Raw genomic sequence first — 13507 nt, forward strand, 5'->3', positions numbered from 1 at the left:
GGTTCTTTTTTGTATATTTTTGTATATTTGACATCTACAAAACTTCCTCTTTCAAATTAAGAAAATAGAATTGTTTCCTGACATTGATGATGGTTTCATTTTATTTTAAAGACAAATTTAGAACAATAAGCATGAGACAGTTTTGTTCGTTATCATTCAAATGTCAATTCTAGATTTTTAATTAAATGAATGAAATAAAGGTTTTATTTCTATTTTGAAACTTTATCAAATTTTGTGACTTACTTCGCTCACTTTTTTTTCTTTCTTATTTATCTTTTTTTGTGAAATTGGCAATCTATCATTCTTTGAATAATTTTGACTTTCAAAACTGAATAAGTCCTCTCTATCCAATATGTGTCCCCATTGTACTAATAAGTCCTGCTTGTCCTATCAATGTCCTTTTTTTCTGTCGATGTCCCAGATGTGTCATATTTCAGTTCTATCTGTTTCGATCCTATCCGTAACCTATTTGTGTGTTCTAGCTGTGTTCCTTCTGTGTCTTATGTGTCCAATATATGTCTTTTATGCGTTCCATATATCCTATCTGTGTTTTATCTGTGTCCTATTTGTTTTCTGTCTGTGTTCTATCTGTGTTCTCACTGTGTCCATTATGTGTCTTATATGCGTTTCATATATCCTAAATGTGTTTTATCTGTGTCCAATATGTGTTCTGTCTTTGTTCTATCTGTGTCCTATAGGTGTGTTATATATCTCAGTGTCCTATCTGTGTTTATCCTTGTTTTCATCTATCTACATAATCTGTGACTATTGTATAGCGTTGCTTAATATATTCTGAATTATACTGTAATAGAAATTTTTTTGGGATTAGACTATCCTATCTAGCTAGATTATACAACTCTATTCACAAGAAATATAACATTTAAGACTAGACTATCCTTGTAAAACTAGATTTATACAAGTAGGAACTCTATTCAATCCTAACACAAGGAATACATTTAGGATTAGACTATCCTTGTAAAACTAGATTCATACAACTCTATTCGATCCTAACACAAGGAATACAACATTTAGGATTAGACTATCCTTGTAAAACTAGATTTATACAAGTAGGAACTCTATTCAATCCTATCACAAGGAATACAAGATTTAGGATTAGACTATCCTTGTAAAACTAGATTCATACAACTCTATTCGATCCTAACACAAGGAAACAAGGAATACCACATTTAGGATTAGACTATCCATGTAAATATAGATTCATAGAAATCTATTCAATCCTAAGACAAGGAATATAACATTAGGATTAGACTATCCTTGTAAAACTAGATTTGTACAAGTAGGAACTCTATTCAATCCTAACACAAGGAATACAACATTTAGGATTAGACTATCCTTGTAAAACTAGATTTATACAAGTAGGAACTTTATTCAATCTTAACACAAGGAATACAACATTCAGGATTAGACTATCCTTGTAAAACTAGATTTATACAAGTAGGAACTCTATTTAATCCTAACACAAGGAATATAACATTTAGGATTAGACTATCCTTGTAAAACTAGAGTTATACAAGTAGGAACTCTATTCAATCCTAAAAAAAGGAATATAACATTTAGGATTAGACTATCCTGGTAAAAATAGATTTATACAACTTTATTCAATCCTAACACAAGGAACATAACATTTAGGATTAGACTATCCTTGTAAAACTAGATTTATACAAGTAGGAACTCTATTCAATCCTAACACAAGGAATACAACATTTAGGATTAGACTATCCTGGTAAAACTAGATTTATACAACTCTATTCAATCTTAACACAAGGAATACAACATTTAGGATTAGACTATCCTTGTAAAACTAGATTTATACAAGTAGGAACTCTATTTAATCCTAACACAAGGAATATAACATTTAGGATTAGACTATCCATGTAAAACTAGATTCATACAACTCTATTCAATCTTAACACAAGGAATACAACATTTAGGATTAGACTATCCTTGTAAAACTAGATTTACACAAGTAGGAACTCTATTCATTTCAATCCTAACACATGGAATACAAGATTTAGGATTAGATTATCCTTGCAAAACTAGATTTGCCTATAATCCTTATATTTTGCAGCCCAATGTTGCAGACTATAGATATTTCAAACTGTGATATCTGTCCAATTTATCATTTATTTCAAAATCTTCAGTAAAATTCGTTGGTTTTGAAAAATTAACGATAATTTTCAAAAAGTCAATTCAAACTATGTTAAATCAATGATTTCTTTTTTTCCTTAGTTAGTTGGTTTAATTGTTTTTAAAAAAAACGCTTATTTATTTTACTGAATGATCCAAGTCAGTCGTCCATTGTTTGCTTTTATCTGAACGTCACGGACACCATCACTTACGAAAAGTTTAGTTGTTAGTTCACGAAAACAATCTCTTTATTAGGTTATTATTGTTTAAATCAAACTTTGAATAAAATGAAAAATTGAAGCATTATATAAAAATCTTTTACTCCATTTAAATTCCTTTCAAACCTTACTTTGCAGCTTTATTGCAACTTCTCTATTCATGCTTCGCACCACTTACCTCCATACAACTTCTATAGCTCTCAGTCGTATTAAAGGGACTGTGAACGTAATTTAAAGTGACTCTCTCTAGAGGATTGTCCCATTTCTAGACGATTGTCCCATTAAACTTGTGTCTAATTAAAAATGAATAAGATAATAACACTTTTATTTCTGTAAGTTTATAATTTTTCTGTCGTTTTCTCTAAAAATAACTATTTGAAATATTCAGAGATGCGCGCTCGTATTTTTAGAACAACGGACTTTTCCTGAGAGAGGAAATATCGTTTTTGTTGTTGAGATATAGGTTTAAATGGTTTATACTATTTTAAACCTGACATCATCATGTAAACCAAGCTAGAAACAAACGCGTAAGAATTAAAGAATGTTTATATCTAGGGCTACAAAAATGTAGAAGTAAGTTGGTGATTAGAACCATAGACCAACGCGTTGCGACACTTTAAAGTCGAGGCTGCTTGGAAAGGAATTGAGTCTTTTCCAAAAACTCTGATTTTCTAATCACTATATNTTATAATTATTTATAATTAAATCATATAAATTGAACTATGATAAATTATCAATTAAATTGATCACTTATAGAAACAAATCTTATTTTATATATTTAACAATTTATCATAATTATTTTCAACAATATACATATAATAAAATTTGAGATTTCTGCTCTCTCCAAACCCTTTCTCAGGGTTAGGTTTAGGTCTCAACCTTCTGCAGGGGTAGGTTTAGTCCCAAATCTTCTCCAGGTCTACTCCAGCATCAACTAAAACCTTTTTGAGTTCTTCCTTTTCTCTCTCCATATCCGCTTCAATTTCCTCTTCTGTTAATCCTTTAAGTTCCTTTTCAATTCTGTTTAAGTCTTCCATCTCAACATCAACCATAGCAATAATATCCTCCACGCTAGTTCCACATCTTTCATAATATACAATAATATTCCATCTCAACATCAACCATAGCAATAATATCCTCCACGCTAGTTCCACATCTTTCATAATATTCCTTGCACATTTTCTGTCCCTGCTTGATTCCAACTTGGGCCGCCAGGGTCAGCTGAACCCCTCCAGATTTAACATCAATTTCCTTGTTGAAGGTTTCACTGATAATAATCTCGTTATCAGTCATACTTTTCTTATTAGTTATGTATTTGGCTGACAGCTCACACACTAACTTTTTGCTGCAATCGTCCTGATCCTTGCTGGTCATTTCGGCAGTCCATTTATCAAGATCAAAAACTTCAGTTTCTCTCTTTATTCTAAGGACTTGTTCATGAGTGAACTCTGCAACAATACTACGCTTCCCTCTGTGATGGTGATATCTATCAGAGCTGTAGTAGTACTAAACATATAAATATTATATATTCTACAATCTACGGTCTATACTTTACTCATTACACTCTACAATCTACAGATACACTCTACACTCTACACTCTACACTCTACACTCTATACTCTACACTCTACACTCTACACACTAAACTCTACAATCTACACTCTACAGTCCTGAAAACTATTTAATCTAAAGTTTACCGGTTGTGGTCTGGTATAATAATTGTTTGATCTTGAATGATGATGGTCGTAGTGATGACTGGGTTGATAACTGTGGTATGTCCCATGGTGACCGTGACTCCTGGATCTGACCAATGATGCACCATATCGTCTTCCGCCGAATAAAGAAAGAATACCACTGGCCAAACCAACAGCAATAGGACCAAAAAATATCGCTTCAGCCGCTGACAAGCATGTCAAAATAAACAAACTAGAAAAAAGAACATTTTAAATAGATTTTCTAGAATTGCATAATAGATAAAAAGACCTCAAAATCGGTGAACCTATAGCAAACCCTATAAACAGTCCCTTGTAAAGTAAAAAAAATGGACAATGATAGCTATTTATTCGTATACAATTATCCGTAAAAGAATAGAGATAGTTTGAAATCTGCGAATCATGATAAAGAAAATTCGCCAAATTACAACATTTTCAAAACCATGTCTCTCTGATAAAACTTAATAAGTGTGTTCTCGTCAAGGTAAGGATACCTATAGTTAAACCAGTAAAAATAAAATAGTTTCAAGACCTTATTAAATAGATTATATTTGATGATTTTTTACATTTATACAATAAGTTACTATAAGAAATGTTAACCAGACGAAATGTAGCCTATACGAAATATTACCCAGATGAAATGTAACCTATGCGAAATGTTATCTAGACGAAATGTAAATATACGAAATGTTACCCAGACGAAATGTAACCTATACGAAATGTAACCTATTCAAAATATTACACAGATGAAATGTAACCTATACGAAATATTATCTAGATGAAATGTAACATTACAAAATGTTACCCAGACGAAATGTAACCTATACAAAATGTAACATATACGAAATGTTATTAAAACGAAATGCAACCTGTACGAAATATTACCCAGACGAAATGTAACCTATTTGAAATGTTATCTAGACGAAATGTGACTATACAAAATGTTACCCATACGAAAGGTAACCTATACGAAATGCTACCCAGACGAAATTTAACCTATATGAAATGTTACCCAGAAGAAATGTAACCTATACAAAATGTAACCTATACAAAATATTACCCAGACGAAATGTAACCTATATGAAATGTGACCTGTATGAAATTTTACCCAGACGAAAGGTAACCTATACGAAATGTTACCCAGACGAAATGTAACCTATATAAAATGTTACCCAGAAGAAATGTAACCTATACAAAATGTAACCTATACAAAATATTACCCAGATGAAATGTAACCTATATGAAATGCGACCTGTATGGAATGTTACCCAGACGGAAGGTAACATGTACGAAAGGTAACCTGTACGAAAGTTACCAAGACGAAATGTGACCTACAAAATACGAAAATAAACCTTAACGAAAGTTAATATAAAAAATGTACTTTACAAAATGTTACTGATCCAATGATAATAGATAAAAAAACACCCTGCTTAAGAGGAGCAATTACGATTACACAATGGTGCTCTTTAAACCTTTATCTTTAATATGGAAAATATCTTCGTAGCTTCAGAAGTGTTTTATTCTAATAATTTTATCCTTGTTTTTCTAAGCAGAAATCTGCAAATTATTAAAAAAGGCTAAATTGGAGAAAATTATTTAAAGAGAAAATGATGGAACTTTCCTGTGTAATTGATCAGACAAAACTACCATATAGTGAACCGAACTATACTAATCATTTAAACAAACAAAACTACCGTATAGTGAACCAGACTATACTAATCATTTAAACAAACAAAACTACCGTATAGTGAACTGAACTATACTAATCATTTAAACAAAAACAACTACCGTATAGTGAACTGAACTATACTAATCATTTAAACAAAAACAACTACCGTATAGTGAACCAAACTATACTAATCATTTAAACAAACAAAACTACCGTATAGTGAACTGAACAATACTAATCATTTAAACAAACAAAACTACCGTATAGTGAACCGAACTATACTAATCATTTAAACAAACAAAACTACCATATAGTGAACCGAACTATACTTATCATTTAAACAAACAAAACTACCGTATAGTGAACTGAACTATACTAATCATTTAAACAAAAACAACTACCGTATAGTGAACCGAACTATACTAATCATTTACACAAATAAAACTATCGTATAGTGAACCTAACTGTACTAATTATCTAAACAAACAAAACTACAGTATAGTGAACCGAACTGTTCTAATCATTTAAACAAACAAAACTACCATATAGTGAACCGAACTATACTTATCATTTAAACAAACAAAACTACCGTATAGTGAACTTTTAGCTACGCTTGGATAAATAAAGCCCGGTTTAAATAATTACATTTATTAACTGGTAAAAGTACAAATTTTAGTTTGAGTTATTAAAATTATATCAAGGTGACGTGACAGTATTTTAGTACGTCTTGCCGCATTCGAATATCCCGGCTTCAGACCTTTCATGTTGTATCGTCTTCCGCCACAGTACTCCCCCCAAGAAGGCAAGGCGGAACTAAACGGAGTCCTAATAAAACCAGAGGCAGATGAGAAACCCAGTCGGAGTCAGCAGCTCTGGCTGGGAGAGAAGACTTGAGGGATCTGTGAAACCGTTCAATCATGCCATTTGACTGTGGATGAAAACTTGTTGTCTGAGAGGTAGAAATGCCGAGGATTCGACAGACTCCGGCCCACACAGAGGACGTAAACTGAGCTCCTCTGTCTGAAGTTAATGTTGCTGGAACTCTGAATCTTGAAATCCAGGAGGAGATAAACGCTCTCACGCAGGCCTCCGTGGAAATGGAAGACAAAGGAACAGCTTCTGGCCAGCGTGTGGTTCTGTCAATCATGGTTAATAAATAAGAGTAACCCAGACTGGATGGTAGAGGACCAACTATGTCTATGTGAACGTGAGAAAACCATCTTGAGGGAACAGGAATCGCTGGTACAGAAGCTTTCACATGTTTCTGTATTTTGCTCCGTTGACACTGGAGGCAAGATCTGGCCCACACTCCTACATCTCGAGATAAACCAGGCCAGACGAAACGAGCGGAGACTAGCCTCCGTGAACCTCTGACCCCAGGATGAGAGATATTGTGAAGAGCAAGGAACACAGGCTTGCGGAGAACCTCTGGAACTAAAGGTCTAAGTTTCCCTGTAGAATTATCACAAATTAAAATTTCACTGGATTCCAGGGTAACATTCACTATTGAGAGTGAAGATAGTTTCTTCATGGCCTGTATTGATGAGCAGGACTTCTGTAGAGATAATATTTCGGAAAAATTAAAACCTGGAATTGAAAAATCTTGTCTGATTGATTGATTGCTGGACGGTGAAGAAGGTTGAAGATCTGACACGGCCGTCACCGCCAACACCGCCGACACCTCCGACACCGCCGACANAGATGATGTGGAGTTTTGGAGCAGGGGTGGAGAAATTGGAGAAGGTTTGGTAGGGGGCGGAGCTGACTTGGAATGGGGCGGAAGTGGAGACAACGGAGAGAAGGGGACTGGAGCTGGGCTAGGGCGCCAAAGAGCATCAGCTACCACGTTCTCCTGGCCAGGCACTTGCACAATAGAACTTGTAAATTCTGCAATGTAGGCCAGATGTCTCTGCTGTCTACTCGTCCAGGGCGGAGAACTCCTGAACAAGGCAGATGTTAAAGGTTTGTGATCAGCGTATAACGAGAATTCTCTATCTTCTAACATGAAGCGGAAATGTCTGATGGACAGACAGGCAGCCAGGAGCTCTCTGTCGAAGGTTGAGTATTTCTTCTCAGTTTCTGACAACTTCCTGGAGAAAAATGACAACGGAGCCCAGGCATCCTGAATCCTCTGTTGTATTACGGCGCCTACGTGAGAATCTGAGGCATCGACAGCAATGGAGATCGGTGCAGATGGACGAGGATGAGTCAGTTCAGGAACCTTGATGAGAAGATCCTTGGCACGGCGGAAGGCAACGTCGAGGTCTGGGGTCCAGGTGAGAGTCTTACCAGCCCCCTTCAGAGCGTTGGTCAAGGGAGCTAGTACTCCAGCAGCCCCCCGGAGAAATTTCCTGTAGAAGTTAAGCATGCCAAGAAATCTCTGCAGAGCAGGTTTGTCAGCTGGAACAGGGAACTCAGAAACTGCTGTTGTATGTTTGACCAGAGGAGAGCAACCTGTAGCAGATACTAGATGACCCAGGAACTCTATCTCAGGAACCGCAAACTCACATTTCGGCAGGCCGATAGTCAGTCCATGCTGTCAACATAGGAGGAGGACCTCACGGAGATGATCTATGTGTTGATCAAGGCTGCTGCTGAAGATCAGGATATCATCGACATAAGTGATACAATAGGGTAGATCGCCAAGGATAGAATCCATCATTCTCTGGAACATGCCGAAAGGTGTGATTATCGCTGTCTTACAAATGTCTTCTTCAGCCATGGGAACCTAGTAGTATCCCTTCTGCAAATCTAGCTTGGAGAATACTGTAGAACCGGCGATCCTTGATGAAAAATCTGCTATATTAGGTAACGGGTAACGATCAGGGATTGTAACCGTGTTCAGTCTACTGTAATCACCACAGGGACGCCAGCCTCCGTCCTTCTTCTTGACCATGTGGAGGGGGGAAGACCAAGGAGAGGTAGATCTACGTATAATACCCGCCTTCTCCATGGCGGAGAACTCTGCTTTGGCGGAAGCCAACTTCTCTGGATCCAATCGACGGGCTCTTGCAAAAACTGGAGGACCCGGCTGCGTGAGGAGATGATGTTTTACTCCATGACAAGGCTTAGAGGCTGTGAAACCGTCCGAAGAGGCTACGTCTGGAAATTCGGCGAGTAGGTCCTGGATGCACTTCGAAGTGGTGAGGAGATTTGCCTTGAACGGAGCTGACGTGGAATCTGGAACAGTTGGAAGGACGAAGGACGGGGAGGTTGGTGAATCGGAGCTGAAAACCCTCTGGTTTGCAACATCTAATAACAGGCTGAAATGCTTCAAAAAATCAGCGCCCAGGATGGGAATGGCTCCCGGAGCAAGCTGGAAGGGCCATTCAAACCTGTGGTCTCCAAATCGAAGAGGTATAATCCGAGAACCAGAGCATGTGAGCGAGGAACCATCTGCTGTAAGCAACCTGACTCCTGATGAGGTGGAAGCAGAGCGTGGATCAGGGAACACTGATACTGATGCACCAGAATCTATCAGGAATCTTCGTGAGCTGAGTGAATCTTGTAAATAAACCAAATGTGTTGAAGTAGACGGCCCGGCAGGAAGTGTACGAAGGTCCTCCTGCCGGTCAACTAGTTTTCCGACCAGGAACACGGAGCTCTGCATTTCTTCGCCCTTGACCCCCATGCATGATGGTAATAGCACATGGTAGGAGACTGGGAACGGCTATCCTGTCGGTTGCAGGCGTGAGGAGTAGCAGAGCGTCGAGAACGGTTAGGAACTGAAGATCTAACGGCGTTGACAGAGGGCTCGTCCTCCGGCGTGCTGGAAACTGAGTAAACCTGAGAAGAGGAGACTCTGCTTTTGTATATTTCATCTGCTTTGAGGGCGAAAGAGATTGGGTCGGAGAAATCGTCTCTGATCAAATGGGCACAAATATCAGCGGGCAATCTCTTGAGGAAGGCTCCCTTAAGGAAGAAACACGGTTCGTGACCAGCAGGAAGCAAGGCAAGCATGTTTGACACTAGCCTAGAGGGCTTCATATCCCCAGATAACGGAAGATTAGAAATCGCCTCATACCTCTGGTAGTCGTCGAGGGCGAATAACTTCAGCAACCGGTTCTTCAGAGCTTCATAGGGACCAGCAGCGGGAGGAGACTTGATAAGGTCGAGAACCTGGTTAGCGGTGTCTTGGTTGAAGGCGGAGACACAGTAGTAAAACTTCGTAGAGCTGGACTTCACTCCTTTGAGCATAAACTGGGCCTCGACTTGGATGAACCAGGCCTCCGCAGACTCTGGCCAAAAGGCCGGAACCTTCACTGATACTGTGTTTAATAAATCCAGCGAGCTGGGTTCAGCTTGAGCTTGGACATTATCACTGTCCTTAGGCATTTCACTTGACGAGCGTGTAGCTATAAAAAAGTCTATAATGGCACGGAACAACAGTCTATTTGCCTATAGTTTCGAACTCGGGGTCACCAAATTTAGCTACGCTCGGTTTAAACAACGCCTAGTTTAAATAACTACTTTATTACTCGTAAAATACAAATTTTAAGTTTAAAATATTGGATTGAATTTCAAGGGTGACGTGGCAGAAAATAAGTACATCTTGCCGCGTCAGAATATCCGGCTTCAGCCTCTTCTTGTTGAATTGTCTTCCGCCACAGTACTCCCCCCAAGAAGGCAAGGCGGAGTCACGGCGGAGCAAGGCCTTCTTTCCTGACTTGTTTGTGAGGGTTCCTTCTTGGTATAACTATAGGTTGGGTTAGGAACAAAACAGACTTCTTCTTGGAGGCGGATGACTTTGCGGCGGAAGAATGATCAGGAGGATCCTTTGATTGACGCAGAGGAGGACGTCCTCGAGGCGGAGGGGCTGCAGGAATCACTGGAGAATCTGAGAACACTGGTTTTAGACGATCCACGGAAACTGAATCTACCTTGTCACCAATCTGGAGGCGGAAGAACTTACTCCGCCGTTCGACAACCAGGTAAGGACCACAATATAGAGAAACGAGTGAAGGTTTGCTTGCATCTTCTCTAACGAACACAAACTTGGCGGTCCTGAGAGCCGCCGGAACTTCAACTGGAGGCGAATACTGAACGAAGTGGGGCGGAGGAGCTGAAAATCCAGCTATAACTTTCTCCACCTTGCTGATGAATTGTGCATTTGGAATCTCTGGAGCTTCCAAGAATTCACCAGGAACCGTCAGGGGAGAACCATGTCCGTACACTGCCTCTGAGACGGAGAAACCAGTGTCTTCTTTAGGAACTGAACGGAGTCCCAACAAAACCAGAGGTAGGTGAGAAACCCAGTCAGAATCAGCAGCTCTGGCTCGGAGAGAAGACTTGAGGGATCTGTGAAACCGTTCAATCATGCCATTTGACTGTGGATGGAAACTTGTTGTCTGAGAGGTAGAAATTCTGAGGATTCGACAGACTCCAGCCCACACAGAGGACGTAAACTGAGCACCTCTGTCTGAAGTTAATGTTGCTGGAACTCCGAATCTTGAAATTCAGGAAGAGATAAACGCTCTCACGCAGGCCTCCGTGGAGATTGAAGACAAAGGAACTGCTTTTGGCCAGCGTGTAGTTCTGTCAATCATGGTTAACAAATAATAGTAACCCAGACTGGACGGTAGAGGGCCAACTATGTCTATATGAACGTGAGAAAACCGTCTCGAGGGAACAGGAATCGTTGGAACAGAAGTTTTCACATGTTTCTGTATTTTACTCCGTTGACACTGGAGACAAGATCTGGCCCACATTCCAACATCTCACGCTAAACCAGGCCAGACAAAACGAGCGGAGACTAACCTCCGTGAACCTCTGACTCCAGGATGAGAGATATTGTGAAGAGCAAGGAACACAGGTTTGCGGAGAACTGCTGGAACTAATGGTCTAAGGTTTCCTGTAGAATTATCGCAAATTAAAATTTCACCGGAATCCAGGGTAATGTTTACAATTGAGAGTGAAGATAATTTCTTCATGGCTTGTACTGATGAGCAAGACCTCTGTAGAGATAATATTTCAGAAAAATTAAAACCGGGAATTGAAAAATCTTGACTGATTGATTGATTGCTGGGCGACGAAGAAGGTTGAGGAACTGACACCGCCGACACCTCCGACACCGCCAACAAACTTCGTGGAACTGGTCGTCACTCCCTTGAGAGCAAACTGGGCCTCGACTTGTATGAACCAGGCCTCCGCAGACTCAGGCCAAAACGCCGGAACCTTCACTGATACCGTGTTTAGAAGGTCTAAAGAGCTTGGCTCGGCTCGGACCTGGACATTATCACTGTCCTTCGGCATATTCACTTGAGCGGGTAGCTTTAAAATAGTTTATAGTGTTGAACGAACAGTCTATAAGAGCGAAAAACTCGGGGTCACCAATTTGGCTACGCTCAATTTAACACGACCGAGGAATAAATAATTACTTTATTAACTGGTAAAAGTACAAATTTAAGTTTAAGATTTTAAGTATTAAATATCAAGGTGACGTGGCAGCTTCTGAGTACGTCTTGCCGCGTTCCAATATCCGGCTTCAGTCTCTTCATAATAGATCGTCTTCCGCCACACTGTAAGCGTAATTTCAAGTGACCCTTCATACAAAGATGGCAATGCTTGATTAACAACGGTACCCTTTAAAGGGACTGTAAGCGTAATTTAAAGTCACCCTTCATACAAAGATGACAATTCTGGATTAACAACAGTATTCTTTAAAGGGACTGTAAGTGTAATTTCAAGGGACCCTCCAAACAAAGATGATAATGCTGGATTCACAAGGGTACCCTTTAAAGCTTTGTCTGACCAAGTCTGAATTGTATTTCCATGTTTTTGTTTCTTTAAATTGCGATTTCTCTGCAAAAGTAACTTGCAAATTTCTTGCTTACAAGAAACAATGGAGAAATTAGAATTTAAACATTTTTCAAATCATGAAAACAACGTTATCTTCCACATTTCAGATTAATGTATTATGGTATCATTGTGAATCGGGCATTGACATCTTTGCATGAAATTACGCTTACAGTCACTTTTTTAATTAATTAAAGGTAGTTAGACTTGTTTAATGTTTATCATTCAAAATGATTGACGTTTTAATTAACTACTCAGTTTTGTAAAATAAATAAAAGTATGTGAACGTTTTCACCCCCCCCCCCCAAGTTTAACTTAAAAATTCTTTATTATGACCATTTCCTTAGAAGCAAAATTGCTTAAAGCAGAGTCGCAAAAAAATGGAATAGTGATTTTGCACGAAATGACATTAGCAACGAAATATAAATTTTGCGTTTCGTTTCTTTTTATGAAACATTTCTAAATGTATAAACAATTCAAATTAAAAACACTTTTATTATCGTAAAAATATTTCTTCTTACAAAAACATTTCTTATTATGAATTTTTGCTTATTGGACTAGGGACATGAATCACACTCCCCAAATCTCAACTCTAAAGGCATTTGGTATTTTACTATGATAACATTTGTTATTATAATAATATTTCTTTTTATGATAACATTTCTTATTATGATAACATTTCTTATTATGATACTATTTCTTTTTATGATACCATTTCTTACTATGATAACATTTCTTATTATAATACTATTTCTTATTATAATAATTTTTATTATGGTAACATTTCTTATTACTATAACATTTCCTATTATGATATTATTTCTTATCAGATAACGTTATGATATTTCTTAGAACGTTACCATTTTTTATTCATAAAACATTTCTTATTTTGATAACATTTCTTTTTATGAAAAAATTTCGTATTACAATATATTTCTTAACATCAAAACATTTTAAATTATAAA

At 38.0% G+C, this 13507-nt stretch overlaps 1 protein-coding gene across 1 annotated transcript; it reads right to left on the reverse strand.

The window, feature by feature from the left end:
• Positions 1-3121: 3121 nt before the first annotated feature.
• Positions 3122-4322, reverse strand: LOC111713249 (uncharacterized). Its single transcript, XM_023488082.1, has 3 exons — positions 4064-4322; positions 3489-3872; positions 3122-3415 (listed from the first exon to the last, which is right to left on the reverse strand). The coding sequence occupies exons 2-3, from the start codon at positions 3738-3740 to the stop codon at positions 3263-3265; spliced, it is 405 nt and encodes a 134-aa protein (XP_023343850.1). The 5' UTR covers positions 3741-3872; positions 4064-4322; the 3' UTR covers positions 3122-3262.
• Between the last annotated feature and the right edge of the window lie 9185 nt (positions 4323-13507).

The sequence above is a fragment of the Eurytemora carolleeae genome, unplaced genomic scaffold (assembly GCF_000591075.1).
Source record: "Eurytemora carolleeae unplaced genomic scaffold, Eaff_2.0 scaffold1394, whole genome shotgun sequence".
Classification (NCBI taxonomy): domain Eukaryota; kingdom Metazoa; phylum Arthropoda; class Copepoda; order Calanoida; family Temoridae; genus Eurytemora; species Eurytemora carolleeae.

Coding starts and splice junctions, on each gene's coding strand:
- LOC111713249 (XM_023488082.1), bottom strand. CDS start 3,740: ATGACCAGCAAGGATCAGGACGATTGCAGCAAAAAGTTAGTGTGTGAG. Junction 3,416..3,488: donor TGGAGGATATTATTGCTATG/GTTGATGTTGAG, acceptor ATTATTGCTATG/GTTGATGTTGAGATGGAAGA.